This window comes from Trichoplax adhaerens, genomic scaffold (assembly GCF_000150275.1).
Source record: "Trichoplax adhaerens TRIADscaffold_5 genomic scaffold, whole genome shotgun sequence".
Classification (NCBI taxonomy): Eukaryota; Metazoa; Placozoa; class Uniplacotomia; order Trichoplacea; family Trichoplacidae; genus Trichoplax; species Trichoplax adhaerens.
The window spans coordinates 4,202,856-4,221,950 of NW_002060947.1; the positions used below are offsets into that span (position 1 = coordinate 4,202,856).

The 19,095-nt window shown below is 33.7% G+C and overlaps 4 protein-coding genes across 4 annotated transcripts; 1 reads left to right on the forward strand and 3 right to left on the reverse strand.

The window, feature by feature from the left end:
- Positions 1 to 712: 712 nt before the first annotated feature.
- On the reverse strand, positions 713 to 1,565 carry TRIADDRAFT_25018 (uncharacterized protein; the record flags this gene model as incomplete). Its single annotated transcript, XM_002112887.1, has 2 exons — positions 713 to 961; positions 1,263 to 1,565. The coding sequence occupies 2 exons, from the start codon at positions 1,563 to 1,565 to the stop codon at positions 713 to 715; spliced, it is 552 nt and encodes a 183-aa protein (XP_002112923.1).
- Positions 1,566 to 3,469: 1,904 nt separating this feature from the next.
- TRIADDRAFT_25797 (uncharacterized protein) lies at positions 3,470 to 8,266 on the reverse strand (the record flags this gene model as incomplete). The annotated part of the gene is made up of 16 exons (XM_002112888.1): positions 3,470 to 3,851; positions 3,931 to 4,022; positions 4,137 to 4,217; positions 4,321 to 4,451; positions 4,548 to 4,711; positions 4,831 to 4,907; positions 5,019 to 5,258; positions 5,310 to 5,516; positions 5,597 to 5,769; positions 5,929 to 6,072; positions 6,169 to 6,227; positions 6,397 to 6,527; positions 6,606 to 6,720; positions 6,988 to 7,085; positions 7,880 to 7,908; positions 8,047 to 8,266. 16 exons carry the CDS (start codon positions 8,264 to 8,266, stop codon positions 3,470 to 3,472), a joined length of 2,343 nt encoding a protein of 780 aa, XP_002112924.1.
- Positions 8,267 to 9,050: 784 nt separating this feature from the next.
- Positions 9,051 to 11,507, forward strand: TRIADDRAFT_25159 (uncharacterized protein; the record flags this gene model as incomplete). Its single annotated transcript, XM_002112448.1, has 2 exons — positions 9,051 to 9,249; positions 11,413 to 11,507. The coding sequence occupies 2 exons, from the start codon at positions 9,051 to 9,053 to the stop codon at positions 11,505 to 11,507; spliced, it is 294 nt and encodes a 97-aa protein (XP_002112484.1).
- A 2,138-nt stretch (positions 11,508 to 13,645) lies between these two features.
- On the reverse strand, positions 13,646 to 18,103 carry TRIADDRAFT_56551 (uncharacterized protein; the record flags this gene model as incomplete). The annotated part of the gene is made up of 7 exons (XM_002112889.1): positions 13,646 to 13,819; positions 14,036 to 14,104; positions 14,197 to 14,350; positions 14,471 to 15,734; positions 15,999 to 16,870; positions 16,972 to 17,117; positions 17,936 to 18,103. The coding sequence occupies 7 exons, from the start codon at positions 18,101 to 18,103 to the stop codon at positions 13,646 to 13,648; spliced, it is 2,847 nt and encodes a 948-aa protein (XP_002112925.1).
- Between the last annotated feature and the right edge of the window lie 992 nt (positions 18,104 to 19,095).

Sequence of the window (19,095 nt, forward strand, 5' to 3'; positions counted from 1 at the left end):
ACTTTGCAAATATAAACCCCAAACCAGTTATACCACAGTTACTTCTACCAGCTACACCAATCAAAGTTCCTTTTCCAATTAAGATATCCGATTTCCTGGAAGCTAAATTATTAATGCCGACATCAAAAACTTCTTCGCCTTCAGTATAAATTCTAACATGGGTAACGTAATGATCATCATTTAAGGAAATAGTCAGGTTTGTGATAATCTTTTCTCCTTTATTAGTAAAGAAGGTTTTAGTCAGGGTTAAATTGTCCATGAAACCGATAGTCTTGATCAAGCCATTGATAAATTGAACTTGGAGATGTTTAATAATGGGTAGACCGTCGAAAGCATAGCGAAAGGTAATAGACTCGATGGGATTATTTGCTGTGGATATAAAGAGGAACAAGTCGCCTTTATCACCACCATATACAACAGGAAACGTTGCATGGTCTTCTTGCACTGTCAATGATTGAATTAGAGAAGTAGCGCAATTAAATAAAATTGCTATCCTGACAAATACTTTGTGAATTATATGGACTATTGGGCTACAATCTAATCGATCTAGCACAAATACAGACATTTTTAATGTAACACAAAGTTAGAACAAATCAGATAGGGTATTCGCTAAATAGGATGGTTTAGCTCTCCAATACGAACTAAGGCTAACGATCGTAAAAAGCCCACAATATTACTTCATACTTTTAAAATTCGTCAAGCTTATAGAATATTATTTTATCTCACCGCATAAGTAATCTGCTATATCACAGTATTCCCATCTTTTAAAAGTCGATTTAGTGTAGCACCAAGGTGTGATAGCATTTAGGGTTGGATTACGGCAGTAATTTGCCTCAAGGCCACTTTGAGGATTATTTCCTGGTGTATAAGTATGCGCATGAGGTATTTGGCTGGACCATTTTTGGCACAATAATCCACTTTTTGTAATCCTCTGCGAGCCCCGATAATATTCTCCAACGCTCTTTTTGAGGCAATCTAGAAGTCAAATATCGATAATCGTATACTGTAAGCTATACACTTAGATTTCGTTTATCTGCAAGATGAATTCTCAAGGCAAAAATTAACGTACAATTTTATGTTTATTTCCTTTTACAGTCATACGCTTAAGTTACATGTTGCTACTGTATTGAGGATACTTTATATGCTCATTAGAATACTGATTTTAAACTTAATATGGTATTCAAAAATTCATGCAGAATTTTTGAATTTGAAACTAAGGTACCGGTAGCAAAGATTGAGTCACTATAAATTATTTATAAGACTATACAACGTCGCCTAAATTTCTTACTGCATCGGCGGATATCACAAAACATCCAACGTATTTGAGGATCGGTGGTATAACACCAAGGTCCTGCACTGCCACTTGGGTTGCGACAGTAGTTAGAATCTTCTAATCCTTCACTAGGATAATCTAGCGGTATGTAATCGTGTTTATGCGGCTTTTGAGAAGTCCAGTTTTGACATAAAATTCCTGATGCGGTCTTGCTTACATTTCCGCGATAATCGCTCCCGCGACTGATATAACATTCATCTAGCGTACGAAAAGGCAATGCGTGCAAATACATACAATGCGGTGGAATTAGTTCTAACAAATTTTCAAACACCTACAAATCAATACAAAATTTTCCGTACCTGCCAAATCCGATTGGTCCTATTCCGGTTAGCGTTAGAAATATTATCGTTTTCAGTGACAGAAGTATTTAAGGTTAGATTATGACTTGACTAAAGCTCAATATCGTAAGACGTGCATTTATGAAATGTACTATGCAAAATCAAGTTTAATGGCATGTACATAACGTAGAATATATAATTAAAGAAACTTATATACTTGCAAAAATATGTTATCGGACTGCACTCTTGACGTAGACAATGCCGCAGCGAATAATATTAGTAACGCAAATTTCATCTTGATGTAAGATTCTTTCCTTGATAAACTAAATTCAAATATATATTTGTATAATAAAAGATACTGGTTTTAGTAAAGATTTGTATTTCATCGTTAAGCAATTGCTATAGAAGACCTTACTTGGATATAAGCATTAACTGAGATGGGAAATTTTTCAAATAGTATTGTCGTTGTAATCCAGATTCTATCACCTTGTCAGGATTGGAATCGAATTATTGGCTACTCGTTACAAGGACTTGCTCAATTTATAGTTTTTGATGAGATGTAAGGTTTACCCTAAATAACTTATAGTATGTTGGTTACAGTTCGTGCATTACACGAAGATTAAATGAAGTTGACGACAAATGCACTGCCAATTTTGATAAATGAAATCATAGTATCAATACGTTAATAAGACTATAGTTCTGTTATTATAATAATTTCGGTATATAGAGAACTATAAATGTGTAGGAGTTGATAATTTCCATTTCGTTACAAGATTTGAAAATTCTGACAATAATTATTATCAATAGTGAAGCTGGGGCCTGAGCTTAGTGTATTTGACTAAAATGATAGTCATTTAGGGAGTAATTTTAACAATGATAGATTTGTACAAATTGTGCACGATATTGTAAAGTAATTCCATTACATCTTTTGTTAACAAAGTGTAACTATGAATATGTTAAGATTGCTAAAAGTTTCGATCATTTTATTGTATTCATTTTAAATCCAGTTTCACAAAATTGGATAGTTTACTTGTAGAGATGTTATATTCCAAAGTGGTATTTTTAATTTATTTAGCTAATTCTACAATCGTAGTAGCACTTTGAGGATCATCATATCGAACGAAATTACTTTTAAACGATAATGCTTGGATAATGATATCTATGCCGAATACGAACTTCTATCTCTGCACTTACGGTAGTACTGTATAAATGTCTGTATTCTTACTCGTTTATCGTACACTCGTATACGCTCCTATGTCAAGGAGTGTCATCAATCAGATTTGTTGTTTGCACAATGCACAGTCTTGGACAACTATAATAATATAACCAGTCTCAATATTATGCTAATAGGATTATTATAGATTTGAATTGGAATGTTTACATATTTGAATATATGGTACAATTATCATAGAACGCTATGCACAGGGATGATGGTTGTCAATTTTTTACTGAAGACTAACGGAAGAATTTCCATTTCAGAAGGAAGACGTCAGTCCAAACTTCGTTTACCGTTAGTGTCAAAATTTATTTTTATTTTTGGGAGCAAGGCCCTTTCTACATGTAAGGTAATGACATACATTTGTAGTTAAGATTTGCTTTTGCGTTCCGTCACCAAGTAATTGAATATGAGAATTAACCTTACATTATCTCGAAATTGCGTACAATTAAAAATACAACTTGTAAATAATATGTATCATAACCTCCTTTCGAATATCTATGAAACTTAAGATGATCACTAATAGATGAAAATATGTGACATAGTGCTTCGAATCAAATAAGAAAGCAATATTTCAAATATATATAATTTTGGTAGATATGTAGATATTTATATATATGATATACAGCTACAATAAAATCTTTAAGATTGCTTTTTGTTTTCTAAAGCAATTGCTTTAATCGTAGTCATTTTTTCTTGTAATTGTAGATCAATATTTTGATTATCGTTTGAATTATCGGAATCTTTAGGTTCCTCCGACATCTCTGGTTTTTGCTTGTCAGATGATTGTTGTATCGACTGAATAATGAGCTGTTGGTATTCATAAATTGTTTTATACTGTTCGTCTGTCAAGTGTTGCTTTAGGAATGATATAATCTGAGGGATACATCGACCAGGAGCGTGTATCATACATTGCGTATGTCTTTGAAATAACAGCAATGTGCAAAGATGTAAACACATCGCCGGTTTACTTTCTTTATTCAATTGCTCTATTAGACTTTGGCGGTGATTGAAGATTATTTGCCTATGAATACATCATCCACTATCAATATTATAGATTGTATTACAGCTTGTTATTGTGACGAAGTTAAAAGATAACAAACCTTTCTTTTTTCTTATCCAATTTTTTTATCATTATTTGGCAAATCGAAGGTCCAAGAACAACGTCAAGGGCATCAAAGAATTGCTCAACATCCTATATGATAGTATCATTTTATAAATGATAATACCGTCATTAATACAAGATCTAAGTGTCTACTACCGTATATCCCTGTATATGCATTACCAATGAACAGTTAATATTTGTTACTTTGCCGCTTAATGATTTTTCCAAGGCAGATGCAGCTTTTTTAACGTTATTAGGAAATTTCTCCAAAGCGGAAGAACGTGTCTGTATAACAGAAAGAATTTGTCACTTGCATCTAGGATATACAGTCCATGTACGTCATATAGTATATATATACTGTCGGTTAAATATAATACATTGGGCTCACTTCAGGATTTAAAGAATTAGGATCACTATCAACCATAATATGTTCGCTAATTAATAGACTGAAAACGATATTGGTTATCTCTGTACATAGAGTATGCAAAAGATGTTTTCCAAGAGTGGTATGCGCGTCGCCTATAGCAATTTTAAATGGAAGTGAAAATTGATAGTTCATTAATGTATGAAAGCAAATTTTTATCTGCTGTGAAGCAAGACTTTTACTTGCATTACCAGAAAAATGTTGAAGGCCTTTTCCAAATAATTTAGCGTTAGTTAATAAACCATTAATTTTATCTTGTGCATCTGAATGAAGTTTACGTTTTTCAGAAGTAACTGAAGATGTTGATGCCAGGAATACTGATTTAGCAACCTCCTGATACTTTCTTTTGAGTGGACTACAGATATAGCAGAAAAATCAATGATCATTACCACTCAGTTATTACAATATGATTTCCTTACATCTAACTTGTTCAGGACGGCCAGTAAGAGAATGGATGAAGTATTATTTTCTTACCTAAATAGTTGAGAAGCGATTTCTTCTAAAAATTGATCTTCACAGTTTGAATGCTCTCGTTGCAATACTTCTATTATCTGAAATTTTGTGGGAATTCCGGTTATGAAAGTTTGATCTTTATTCATATAATTCAAATAAGTGTAGAGTTGAATTATGGTACTATAATATAGCTTTGTATATTCAAATACCTCGGGAATGGCCATAAATTCCAAGTCCTGCTTATTTTGTTTAATATGAGATCTGGTTGATTCAAGGTCATCTGGCGTAGATCGGTCTTTGCCTTTACCCTTTCTTTTCGAACTCGTTGAATCATCTCCTTTCTTTTTTTTACCTCCAGTAACATTGGAGTCGTCATGTTTAGTCAGTGTCGAATGATTAGGATTGGTGGAGCTGGTAGATGCAAATTTTGCAGCTACTTTACCGGCATCCTGAATAGATTATGAGAAAAGAGTATTTTTAAATTGCGATTCAAAAAAGACTATAAATAGTAAATGAAAGTATACTTTTTCGGCTTTGGTCTTCATATGATCATCGAATAATTGTAAACAGTTTTGAATAAATTTGTTGCTGACAACGAATTTGTCGCAAAGACATTGTACGGATGTGTTATTTTTATTACTTTTTAAGCAATGCTTTTGTAACAACACTGATGCATCTCCAGTAGTAAAGGGTGATGGCAGCAACGTCTAAATTTGAAAATAGTTCAGAATCTTAGCCCTACACCGACATTGAATTTGTAATTTTCATTATAGTCGACGGCATTTACCATAATATCAACCCAAGAAGGTGTTGCGACAACATCTTCTATGGCTGCTTGCACTTGACCTAAAATGTTCTGTCCGCTAACACATGACTCTAGAAAAATGACGTTCTTATTCAAGCACTTTTTCAGGTAATTTTTGGGGTCCGTAATGTCTAGGCGAGTTAAGCTGTCGTATTCTATGAAAAATGAAGCATTAATTTGTTATAATCACAATCAGAATTTTAAGGAAAATCTTTAAAATGACAGCTTCAAGAATCTGTGACATAAGGCTGATGGATAGATAACTTTACGTAAGTATAAAGCATGCATCATTGATATACACTCGAGTGTCTTACCAATATAATCATTCTGGCGAAAGAATGATAATACCCAATTCGATTGTGTTCGGGAATAGATATTTGGAGTATAAATTGCTTTACTTTGATGCCCTTGAACTGATCCTGCTAGTCTTTTCTCATCCAACAATTTGCGTAAAATATCTTGATAATGTTGTTAATAAGGCTCAAAGTTATATTGTAATCGAGAATGTGTTAAAGTAACGACAGACTATGTTGCTATAACTGGTTTAGCCTTACCATGTAGTAACGCTTCTGGAAAGCTATATTGATAAATTATTGATGATACTGAAGTCGGCCTATAAACGAAAGAATAAAGCGTCGATAGTTGGTGAAAGTAAACTTTTGCAAAGATGGAGAAACTGAAGCAATTGAATATAATCAGCCATTCTGTTACTTAGAGTCAGTCAATACTTATCTCAGTGTACATACTATACTCTAACCGATTGTATAGATGCATGTACAAACCTAGTTATAGCGCTGAAGACCCCACGAATTTTGGCTGCATGGCGTGCCACATATGCTTCAGTATATATCGTACCACGTTCTAACGGATTCACTTGTCCATGTATGTAAATTCCCATTCTTTTTTCAATATTCTAATGTAGTTAAATTAAATAAATGGCCGTCTTATAAATTGACACAAGATACAAAAAATTTATAACTGCAGCAATTACCGTTTGTAAAAAGTCTGTAGGTAAATTAAATGTCTTTCCCAATTCAGATACAGAAATTTGACCGGATTCTTGCAGAATATCATTAATTTCTTCGGCCAACCTATCTATATAATCCCTAAATAGATTGATGTCAAGAGCATTTACTACATTAATGTCTATAGTATTGATAATATGGCATTATTTATTGCTGGAAGATTTTCGAACTATATAATTGATGAAGTTGTTACAAGTGATGTAATGATCAAATTCTATTAGTAAGTTGCGGTACTATTTATCTGACTTTAGTAGGATAAAATAGTTTGAAATTAACGCTACACTGGTAGTATTAACAATATGAAGCTAAAGTGAATGGATTAAAATGCTTTGATATCAATTACTGTACCTATCGATTAAGTCTCCTTGTATCAAGTATAAACTTCGATCGCCTCTTAACATTTCTTTGACTTTGCTATCGATATGAGTTAGATCCACATTTATAACCTAAAAAGACATTCACTCGTTACAATAGCCATCTTATCTTGGGTAAACTGGTATTGATTACTATAAAGGGAGTTGCATTTTTACATCAGACGTAGACGGAAATGAGACATGAGAGAGACACGTTATTGCATAAAATAAATGCGTATGGAGTGTATTGACATAAATACGTATTCACGTATACGCATATACCGCAATGTAGGGTTAATGAATCAATCCCTATGCGACTTATCATCACATCCTACTTGTTACTTGTAATGACTGTTGTATTTGATATTTCGTTCAATCATAAAATTGGCCTAAGAGTATTCTGCAGCACTACAGCACCGACTTTAAGTAGACTAATTATGGTAGGTACGAGTCGTAGGCACCCTCAACTGATCGTGGGGTCGTGCATGCTAGGTTATTCATCAGGGGAAGTAAGCTTTATCATTGAGATTTGTAATTTATTACACTGTAGGAGAATAAATATGCTTCTTGTTATTTTTTACTTTGTACCTATTACATAAAAGTAAAATTAACCCTACTACTGTACTCTAAATTGTATTTATTGCATTGTAGATTTCGATGCATATGGACTGATGAACGATAGGCGTAAGTATAATTTTATAAAATAACTGGATTGAAAGGCTATCATTGATCCGTACATTGCACTACTTAAGAAATGCAATTTTTCAGTCAAGGTATACTGATTCTGTAACAATCCATACAGCATGTAAAGTAAAAATGAAAGCGAGCATGAATTAGCATGTATTTAGTAAGAAACAGTACCAAGAATATCAAGTAAATTTATTTACCTGTTGTAACTCTACCAAATTGATACGCCCTACAATAATGGATGATGAAAATGTCGATTAATTACAGAGTCTGATTTTAATCCGCTTCCTCTCTTGACTGTCATCGATTGCATGATAATGTACTGTGATTGGAATGGATTTTTCAGTTACTTTACTACTATCCTTACCGCTATGGACAAATAATTCATCTCTTATTTCTCGTTCTAATTGCTGCGGTGTAAGATATTCTTTGCCATCAATGGTATACATCACTTGGACCTTGTTCATTGCAATCAATTTGGTTATTATTTCGATACAATTTCTTTCCGAAAGTTGATGAGCGCTAGCTGTCAACTGAATGCGTTGAAAATCAGCAGCTAAACGTTGAATTTCGTTCCAGTCACTCATTTTGACGCTTGTATTCGATGAATTCTCCTTGGTAAGCTATTGCGTTTGTAGGACGATGAAATAATATTTGCTTGTATGCAATTCTGCAATCGATTTTTCATTGAATTGCTTCGGCCCAAGTTTTTTGGGGCTGGTGCTGTACGAGTGTGCGTGTGCTGTTGTACTAAACGCTAAACAGATCATCGTCTACGGTTACAGACTAACTGACTGACTGACTGAGTCAGTCGGCCATAACACGTTTTCAGGCTTTGAGTCTGTCGGCAGCTCCCTATTCGAATCATTGAGTGATTTGTACAATTTGATACAGTGTAACTATCGCTGTACTACTGTAACAGTAGCAGTACAGTACTGTACTATGTACGTCACAGGGTAAGGGTGAGTGGGGTCTACTAAAAAGAAGACCTGGCTGGACATTAGAGGAGAGTGTCCAGTCCAGTTTCAAGTGGTCCATGTTTACGTCTCGGTCCGGGACCGAACTATGTCTCGTACTTGTGGTGACATCATTTTATGGCGTCATTATGTGGTCCGTCCAGTACTGTGGTGTCTTGTCAGTCTGTCACCCTGTCCGCTGTACAGTATGCTATAGACTATCATGGAAAAGACTTGCACGTCTATACTGTGGCATAGAGTAGAAGAGGAAGAGAAGCAACGCTGAATGTTTTCAAGCCAACTCTTGGACAAGAAAGCATCAAGGCAAGACGCTGCAACGACTGGATTGATTAACTGGAAGGAATCATTGCTTTAGTTTAGACAACCAGCCATGAATTTGAATCATGCCGATATCATGAAATTGGATACCAATTTCTCACAAATTGATTTAAGCGGTAAGCTATTAATTAAGGCACGCTTGGGTGAAGATGTACGCATGTTTCCAATTCATAATGAGGATATTACCTATGATGAATTGCTACTGATGATGCAGCGCGTCTTTCGTGGTAAACTGGGCACATCGGATGAAGTTGTCATCAAATATCGTGATGAAGGTGAGTCATCGCTAGACGATGGATGCTGTTGATTTACTCCAATTTCAATCAGTTTTCCTTGTAGAAATAAGACTACTGGTAGTGAGTACGAGGAGCATTTGTCCTTGGCTTTGATTGCAGTATTGGACAATGACTAGCCAATACAATCTTTCTGACTTTGAAATATTTCATGCTGATCAAACCCGTTGACACCGATCGACCAAAATAACACCAGATATCCAACCTATATTGAAAACGTACTTAGTAGTATTTGTCGTTGGCTTTCTTTGGACGATGAGTAGCCAATACCATCTTTCTGACTTTTGAAATGTTTCATGCTGATCAACCATGATGTCATCTTTAACTTGTTAATCTGTTGATACCGATCGACCAGGAGAAGGGAATGTATCCAACCCATATTGAAAATGTATTTAGTAGCATTTGTCTCTGGCTTTCTTTGGACGATGAGTAGCCAATACAATCTCTCTGACTTTGAAATATTTCATGCTGATCAACCATGATGTCATCTTTAACTTATTAACCCGTTGATACCGATCGACCAGAAGAAGGAGAGATATCCAACCTATATTGAAAAACGTACTTAGATTGATAATCACTTGTCTTCCAAATGCTTACAATTATTCCATGCTAAAAAACCAGAATGGACGACCTAGTAACTGCTGAAATAATAAAAAATATCTTGCATCGTAAGCGTACACCGATTACCTTCATCACTGTAAGCATCAAGTAATCAAGCTTATTTCATGATCACAATGAAGAATCATTATCATACAATCAACTTAGATCAAAAGTTATCCATGGTGATTTGTGATTCGTCAATATCATCCATGATCCATGATGGATGATATTGACTGAAAGATAAATCATAATTAAGCTTATGGTAGTGCATCAAATATATGAAGTGTGAGTTCACGTATCGTATTATTAATGAAAGAAAGAATACAGTAATAAATTGAGTGCTGCTATCGTGGTAACGCTCGTTTATGAAATATAGCAGTTTATTAGGACAGTTGAATAGATACTTAAAGATCAATGTATAGACAGTACGTTTACTATTGTAAGCAATCGTAGACAGAAAGTTGACTTTAAATGCTAAAGGGATACTAAATATTAGGTTGACTACAAATTGAATCAGCTTTCACCCAACTAAGATGATTCTGTAGTGTATATATATAATTATTGATTATCCCCATTTTGATTACTGTCCTGTCTCTAAGTAGCACTAAATATACACATAAGCTATACAATTTCTTCAAAAATAGCACTGATACTAGCATGGTACTATTTGGTTGCAGCAAGATAATGTTGAAGATAATGGTCACTACTCCACTAAAGTTACAAGATGTCTCACGACAAGTTCTACGGGGTATAGTCCAGTAGGGTTGATAGCGTTGTAGATCATCGAACAGATGAGCTTTTACTACCCTTTCAGACAATTGAATTACAGCTATGAAATCACGAAAGACCAAGCGATTGCCAGATGCTGCAAATTTGTAATTCTAATTCCGATTTCGGATATTTTTGACCTTACTAACCCTTAGAGCTCGATTACATACTGTTAATATACTGCAGTGTATCTCTAACTGGTTAGATAACATGTACTACGACTTCGATATAGTTTGACATTGAAAAGTTGATGATTTACTGTATGGTTAAGGGGCCTGAATACTATATTAATGGATGTATATTGGAGTCAGTTACAAAGTTTCGGCAATACAGTACTGTATTACTCTATAACGTTATAATGATGTCCTATTTTCAGGTAATAACTCTATGAGATAGGATATGAATTAAAAATGATAGACAATGTATTGCGACTAGGCAGAAGCACGCTTTTAACAGGATACTGCATGAATGAAACGGAAAATTAATGTTAATAGTTTCGATTATAATTTTATTAAGAAAGGAGTAATACGAGTATAATACAGTTTATTCGTATATTCATACATTTCAGTATATATACAATATACCTGGCTACTTATACTGTAAATCAATTTCATTGGTTGTAATGATGGGTTATTATTACTAATGACATCTTGTCAAGCGGTGTGACATTATGCCGTAACAGAAGCTAATTTAGTCGCATCATATTTCGATTTCATGCTTTTGCAAAATAAATACTGTCTGCCTTGCTAATCAATCAATATTTATCCTTATTTATAGATGGTGATTTAATTACCATTTTTGATAGTTCAGACTTATCCTTTGCTAAGCAGTACAGCAAACGTGTTCTTAAAGTCACTCTCTTTGGTAAGTAGACTTGCCTGTTCTTTCTGGAGATATTGATCTACTGTACGTTTCAAATTTTACAGCTTAATACAAAATATAAATATTGTATAGTAGTGGTATTCTACTTATACTATTTTGTTGTACTAGAGTATTAACTAATTAGAACCTATTCTGTATTGTTGTAAACCCAACTTAACTGGATATTTAGAGCTCTTGACTAACTGCAGTATGAAATTGAATAATTTATTAATTTCTTATTATCTCTATACAACAGTTAATGGTAAACCAAGACCTTTAGAAAGTGATACTGTTAAGTATTTAAAAAAAGAACTATCTCAGGTCAGAGATACAGTAAACAAACTATTGGATAAACTGGACACATTGGATACGGTAAAAAGAGCCGGTGGCTTTGGTAAAAAGCAAGAGGAAGAGAATAACGTCGATAGCAAAATTATAAAAGGTATTTTCAGTTGGCTATAGACGTGTATACTATTTTGATTGAATTAGCGGTTAATCCTCTGTATTAAAATTAGCGAGTATGATACAAAGTCTTACAACTCTATATTGGCTTCGATTATAGTTATTATATCATTGAAGTCAGTTATGTCAGCCATTTTCCAAGCTAATAAAATATTTGTGACATTTATGTTGATAATATTACAGCTGAAAGTTCCAACGCAAACACTAAATCGCAAACTCAGCCTGTCAACACAAACGTTACTCAAACCGCCATGTTCGATCCATTGAGAGCAAACAGCAACGAAAATTTAGAAAAAAATCAAGCGTCTGGAAGAGGATCAACATTTTCTATGTGTTAGTAAACAATATTATTCATAAATTAATAATTTTATTCTAAATGATTGATATCGCTCTTTAAATAACTTTAGCTTCAGCAAGTAGCACTGCTCAAACTGGAATAACAACGCAGGTAAATTCTAGTAGTGCACCTATTCAAACTCAGACATATGCGTCGTTACCACAGTCCCAGCAAAAGATAAACTATAATCAATACCCAACGTCTCAGCAACAGCCCCCAGTACAAAATTTGTCAACTTACAGCGGTGTTCAACAACAGCCACCACAATCTAAGCAACCAGTTTACGGTAATACTGATGCTGCAAAACAGGCGACCACAGGTACTTCTCAGCCCAATGCATCTTACGCGATGGTTTATCCTAATCCGAACTTTCAAAATACTGATGCCGTCTATAATGCACCTGGACAACAACCACCGCCGGCACCGGGACAACAACAATCGTATGGTACTTATTACAATCAGCAACCATCTCAAGGTGTACAATACGATTATGGTTTCACGGGATACCAGAAGTGATTAATACAATTCAAATTCTGGGTGTTCCTGATAAGTTTTAAGTTGAATTAAATGACTAGAGGAACGTATAAAGATATTAAGATTGTATGACGTAAAATGTATGTATCGATCTCATATTTAAAAGCCTTCTTTGACTTCGCATCGAATTACGATCTGAGGCTAGACTTGATCAAAAAGTCTCAATTACTTCACATATCAGAACATCATTACTATAGCAATTTCTATTGAGGCTTAATTACTATTAATATCTAGATGTTTTAGATTAATATCTGTATCGTGAATTGACTGTACTATTTTCAACTGCATTGTAGGTTTAGTACTAATTATTTTTAATAACTCCTTATTATCGGCGTAAATTAATTGATGTTATCCTTAAAATGAGTGCACCATGCTACTTTGATGTTTGGTGGGTGAATTGTAGTTCTATGTCTATCTCTGACGCTATTAAGCAATAGTATTTAGCCCTTTAGATTATGCTAGAATATGCCTAGACTACTAATAGTAGTCATTTCCTTCTTTGGTTTGCATTATAGTCGAGTTGTATCGATAATGAATGTATATGTCTATTTACATACGTATGGTAGAAGGCATTAACGTAAAATGATATCGTATTTTTACCTGTAGTCTATTGATAAGCTGCGAAGAATCAATGCATGAAAATTTCGAAAATTTAACATTTAAATACCATTATATCTCTCAATCTTAGATTTTTATTGTATCTACAGACTATGTACGTAAATATAAGCTCATATGCATTTATTAACAAAAACAGAGATAATGATACTCAATTCAAACTTAGCATTCGTGATGCAATAAAAATTTTCTTAAATAAATTTATATCTCGGAAGCAACTATAGTTGTGATATTTCCGATTTTGATTTGCAAATCTGTGATACAAGACATTACTGACAAAAGCTTTGTTGACTGTAAAAGCTCTTCTTCTATGCTTGATAAATAATTTAGACGACAAACTTGGTCTCGAATGTTATGAAGGTCGGCTTGTAACATCTATAAATAGTGGAAACAATGTAACGGTTAAAAAATTTTCAATAGAAAAATTGATTGGGTAGGTAGACTAATCACAACAATTTTAAAAACGGCAGCTCGTGACCTATAATAATTTCAATATGCGTGTATTGTACATGTTACTTTCTTGACTTTATACGATTGCAAAAGTTAGAAGTTATAGCAGTACATTATCAGTACATAAGCCTTAAATCATACCCGTCGGTTAAACTTGGTAATTTCCGTCGATAGCGTAAATGGCTTCTGAAATGAAGCTCGTAAAATTTCCTAAGTAGAATAGTACATCTTAGAGAAAAGTTTATATTCCTTTCGATGACATTAGCGTATGACATATTGGAAGATATTTTATTAAAATATACCTGCAATCTTCTTGAAATAGTACAGTAAACAGATAATAAAGTAGGTACAGACATGGATGAGATATGAAGAGTTATACTTGAAATAACTTGACTATTATTTCCACGATTTTCTTCATCGCTAGGAATTTCTGAATTGGATTTCTCTAATATTATTCTATTTCATTATGATTTAAAATTATAGAACCAAAAAAAGAAATTTCTTCAATTTGATCATCAATATTATAGGTTAATAATAGTATTAATGAATATTCTAAATCACTATAACCTACTGCACCTTATTGCAACTTGTAATTCATCAAAGAATACTAAGGATATTTCATTCGCTTCTTGATCATAGTGATTTATACAATCAGAATTCTTATTTAATATATTATGAAGAATTTGATCACGAAATGTAGGCAAATCCACAGGTTCATTTGTTATTAATTTGATTTGTAGACTTATATTTTTCCATTCTACTTGATTGGTAATATTACTTTCGGAAACATTCGGCACTGGATTATAATTCTTTTTATCATAAAGAATCCGTTTCAGTAACATCATAGTTCCTTCAAAGTTCATAGAAATTGGTATAAGATCATACATGTTCATGCCTAATCGTTGGTGCATCAACTTTAAAGGTGGTTTTCTACCAATAAATGATCCAGTAACAAAGTATAAACTGTCAATAATGCGTTGAGATATAGTGATACACGAAGAAAGCTGCAGCATTTTATGACTTCCCTTCTTTAAAAATTGGGATGAATCTCCTCCATTTGAGGTTACTGAAGAGTTTAAGCATAGCAAACATTCCACTGTCAATGTAAATAGGATATTAAAGTTAATTTCAGAATATCCAGATAAGGTGATAACATTCCCAAGTAAACGCTTGAACGGTATATTGAATGTCATTCGCGTAGGGGGTCGATCTCGTAAAGGGTACGAAAAGGATGCGATGTCTTTACATAACTTGCCTGATCGGTGCGTATAACCAGAAACAAGAACGAGTAGAGAGTAGCTAGAGTTTATCAAACCGATATCGTCTATCATACGAATTACGAGTGCTCCACTCTGATTTGATAAACTATCAAAAGAATTATATTCAACGTGTATACCTATTTTGAGTTGGAAATCGTTTAACTGCTTGCATCTGTTGATCCTATGATATTGATAAGCAACATTGTTAAAGAACTTGGTTCTATTATTACAAGCTGATATTGCAGACACTAATTCTGTCTTTAAATTATTTAGATTTGTCAGCTGATTTAGTCTTTTCGAAATTTCCAATTGAGGATTTAAATCGCTTTTTTCCAAATTGCTTTTCTTCATAAATATAGACAAGCCAAATTTTATTATCTGTCCAGTAGACTTGATTGCTACAAAACCAACGTCTTTTTCATTTTCACATATGAAAGGTAGTATGGAGAGAATATGATCAATTCTTTCACTGACTGGATGTAGTACCTGAGGCAGCACTGGTAAGGAATCCAATTGATTCTTAAATTTTTCTGCATCCTCATCAGTGTTATCTGATTTATTACTTTCATTATGAGATATAGCTGCGATTGATAAATAGTAAATTATTTTTTATTAGTTACATTAATTTCAAAATGTTAATGCAATATATGTGGGATATATCTGAAATCGAAATTATGCACAATTACTTTTTAAATAGTTGCAGGTAGCACTACATTATAGCAGCCAATATTGAATTATGAAAATGTCACTAATTCAAGTAATATTAACGAAGCCCGAATTTATTGATAAAGTTTCATTACTTTCTATCGAGCTTAATGCTTGTACGAATATTCTGTTTCTCTCACCTGTAGTTTCTGTATTACTATTAAATCGAACAAGACGAAGATCATTTGTAGAAGCATACAGTAGCGAGCTAGTACCATGTTCATCTTGAAATAAGCATTGCGAAGTTACTGGACCAAAGAGATTATACTGCCTAAATACAAGGCCAATCGTATCATTGCCAATTATACCACGGCATGCAATTATTAACTTTCCTTGAATACCCAGTAAAAGTATTGCATTATTGACCACACTCTGATTACCGTTAACATTTGTGATCGGAATTCGAACAGACGTAATCGCTTTTGGTTCCTCACACAAATCATAAAAGATTTCTGCTGTCTTTGGAAAATTTTGCATGTTGCATGAGTATATACGAATCTTACCATCAATACTACCGTACATAAAACCGTACGATTTGGCCAACATCGCGTCTAAGCCGAAAATATTGATAAATAGGCTTCGATCAATTTTGCAATTAATACAATTTCCATAGCACATTTCCTTAAAATCTGATGGATAGAAACTTTGTACAACTAAATCTGTTGCTGAATTTTCATCTTTCTTACTATTATCAATCAGTTCAGTATCAGTTATAAATTGTAAATAAACGGAATTTTTTTCCATGGAAGGCATTATCTGGAAAATTTTTAGCAAATATGGATTGGTGATTGCACCATAAGTAGCCCAATATTGATGGAAAAATATTGTATTTACGGAGCAATTCGTAGACAATATAATTTTAGCATCCAACTCTGCTACTGTTAAAATTTTGATATTGTCATTTCTTTGATGTTCTTTAGGAAGTCCTGTAGAATCCCATTGTACGGGATGATGATAGCGTGCAATAGGATTGTGTTGTCCATCATTGTTGGCATCCATATCTGTTCTTTTCCTATAATTGAGTTAATTTAATAAGTAAAGGTACCGGTATGCATTGTAAAAGATCAATTGGGTCATTATATCAATATGAGTTTCCCAAGAGAAGAAAGATACCTTTTGCCAGCATTATCTATTTTATCCATTAGGATATCATAGCTGATCGACCAAAGCTTTCCGTTGGTATCATTAACCAGAAGTACTTGTAGCCCTGTATTGAGTATACTGAATGCTTGGATGACATCAGGAAATTTGCAAATTAGCTATAGAAAGTAATAGGAGTTTGAGGTTAAAGTCTCGAATAAGACTTTGTAGTAAGTTAGAGTAACCTACCCTGCCAGCTTGTAAAATATCAAACAATTTACATTACAGTGTCATTTTTTAACTTAAAAATATAGTGGGCCGATGCAAGCTTCCTCTACATGCTGCCTGTATATGATAGTATAGCCCCAAGTAGATTAAAGATATTTAATATACTGGTATTTAGATACAAATTAAGATTGCAGGAAGGATCAACTATTTCCATTTTAGCCTTTAGCTATTGTATATTAAACTAAATTAAATAGCCAATAACTTCTTCAACGTTTCGTTAGTTTTTAGCAGCATTATTTGAAATATCATTTTTAAGATTGATGTTATCCACTGCTCTAGCGTCGATGACAGTTGATTAATTTGCTATATTTGTAATGATGATAATATCATTGCTATAGATTAGTAAGATAGGTTATTGCATCGACATATCTTGATCTTAAAAGAATTAATTAACCGCCTTATAGCCAAGTTATAGGCGATTTTCGTTATGCACTATTCAAGAACTAAATACCGTTCAGTAGCATCGTAGTCTCTTTAGTGAGCGTGGTTCAATCATAACCGATATTGAGTTACTACAAGCATGAGTATGCATACATAGAGTATAGGTAAACATCGGTGAAAGCAAATATGAATCAGCCATGATTGAAAGTGTTTGCGACTTACTGAATAACACTACACCAATCGATTTTGACTATTGATAACTTAATACTGTTATAGATATATATTGATAAATTTATACAAATAGTATTTTATAAAATATCAAGCTCACCAAAAGTTGCGTCGGTGTGCCAATGTATAAGCTATCGTTAACGTTGATGATCAATAAAGCTTGATGGTATTTCTCATCCTTTACAGACGACGCTTTAATTACGTCATTATGTGATACAGGCGCTAATGACCATTTAAAAGTTTCAATCCTCTTTGGAGATACATTCATGATAGAAGCATATCACGACTACGATACAGTATTGAGTAATTTGAGTTGCATTGCAAGGCGTATGGAAGTATTAATAAATGTAGTGTTGTTGATGCAATGAAAAGAAAAACAGTTTTCGTTTTCATACAAATTGTTCATTAATGAACGAAGCAGGCTGAGGTCAGTTAGCTCCCGAGAGAGTAAACTAGGCGAAGTAGGCTAACCAATTCCAATATCAATTATTGTTGAGGTAAACGATATCATGTGTTTGCATCTTTATATTAGTGTCGACTATTGGATCGATAGAAGATTGCAGTTGGATGGGGTTTGTAAATTATGGTATGCAAGAATGAATTGATCCAATGCAGACTTGCTGTTAGTTGAAAGGAAAAGCAGAGAAGGTGAATTCAGTTGTTCTGAAGATGAGGTAAATTGAATGGATACTTTCGCCTTTGCATCAAAAATTATGAAGTTGATCTGAAATAATATCACCTGGTTGAGTTCATTAAAATGGAGAGTAGTAAAAAGATAAAGTTAAATTAGCAAGCGTCTTAATTTTAGTATAATTTTATAATGGAAAGATAGACCAGCGACTTGTTGATTTGGATCCAAGCGCAAGTAGGAGATAGTACTTCACATTTGAAGCGAGTAGAATCTCGTTCATTTATAGCCGTTACTTACTGTGTATTGCAGACTCTAACAAGACTAGACTGTATAATATCGGATTCTCTTGAGTGGACGCTATCAAAACTGCTCCATAATTGATCGATCCATCACTTTCTTTAGCCTGGGTTAACTCGATGTGTGGCCATTTTGCGACTTGCTGGCGCAGACAGCTGGACATCAAGACAAGATTTGACCTTGAGGCACGATTGGCGATTTTCTTTTCATTTGGCTACAGTACAATACACTGTGTTTGGTAGTCTTGGACTGTAGTAGAGGTACTGTACACTGTACAAGGCTCACGTACACTCTACTACTTGCAGTACTGTATTGGAATACGATCGTTTCTA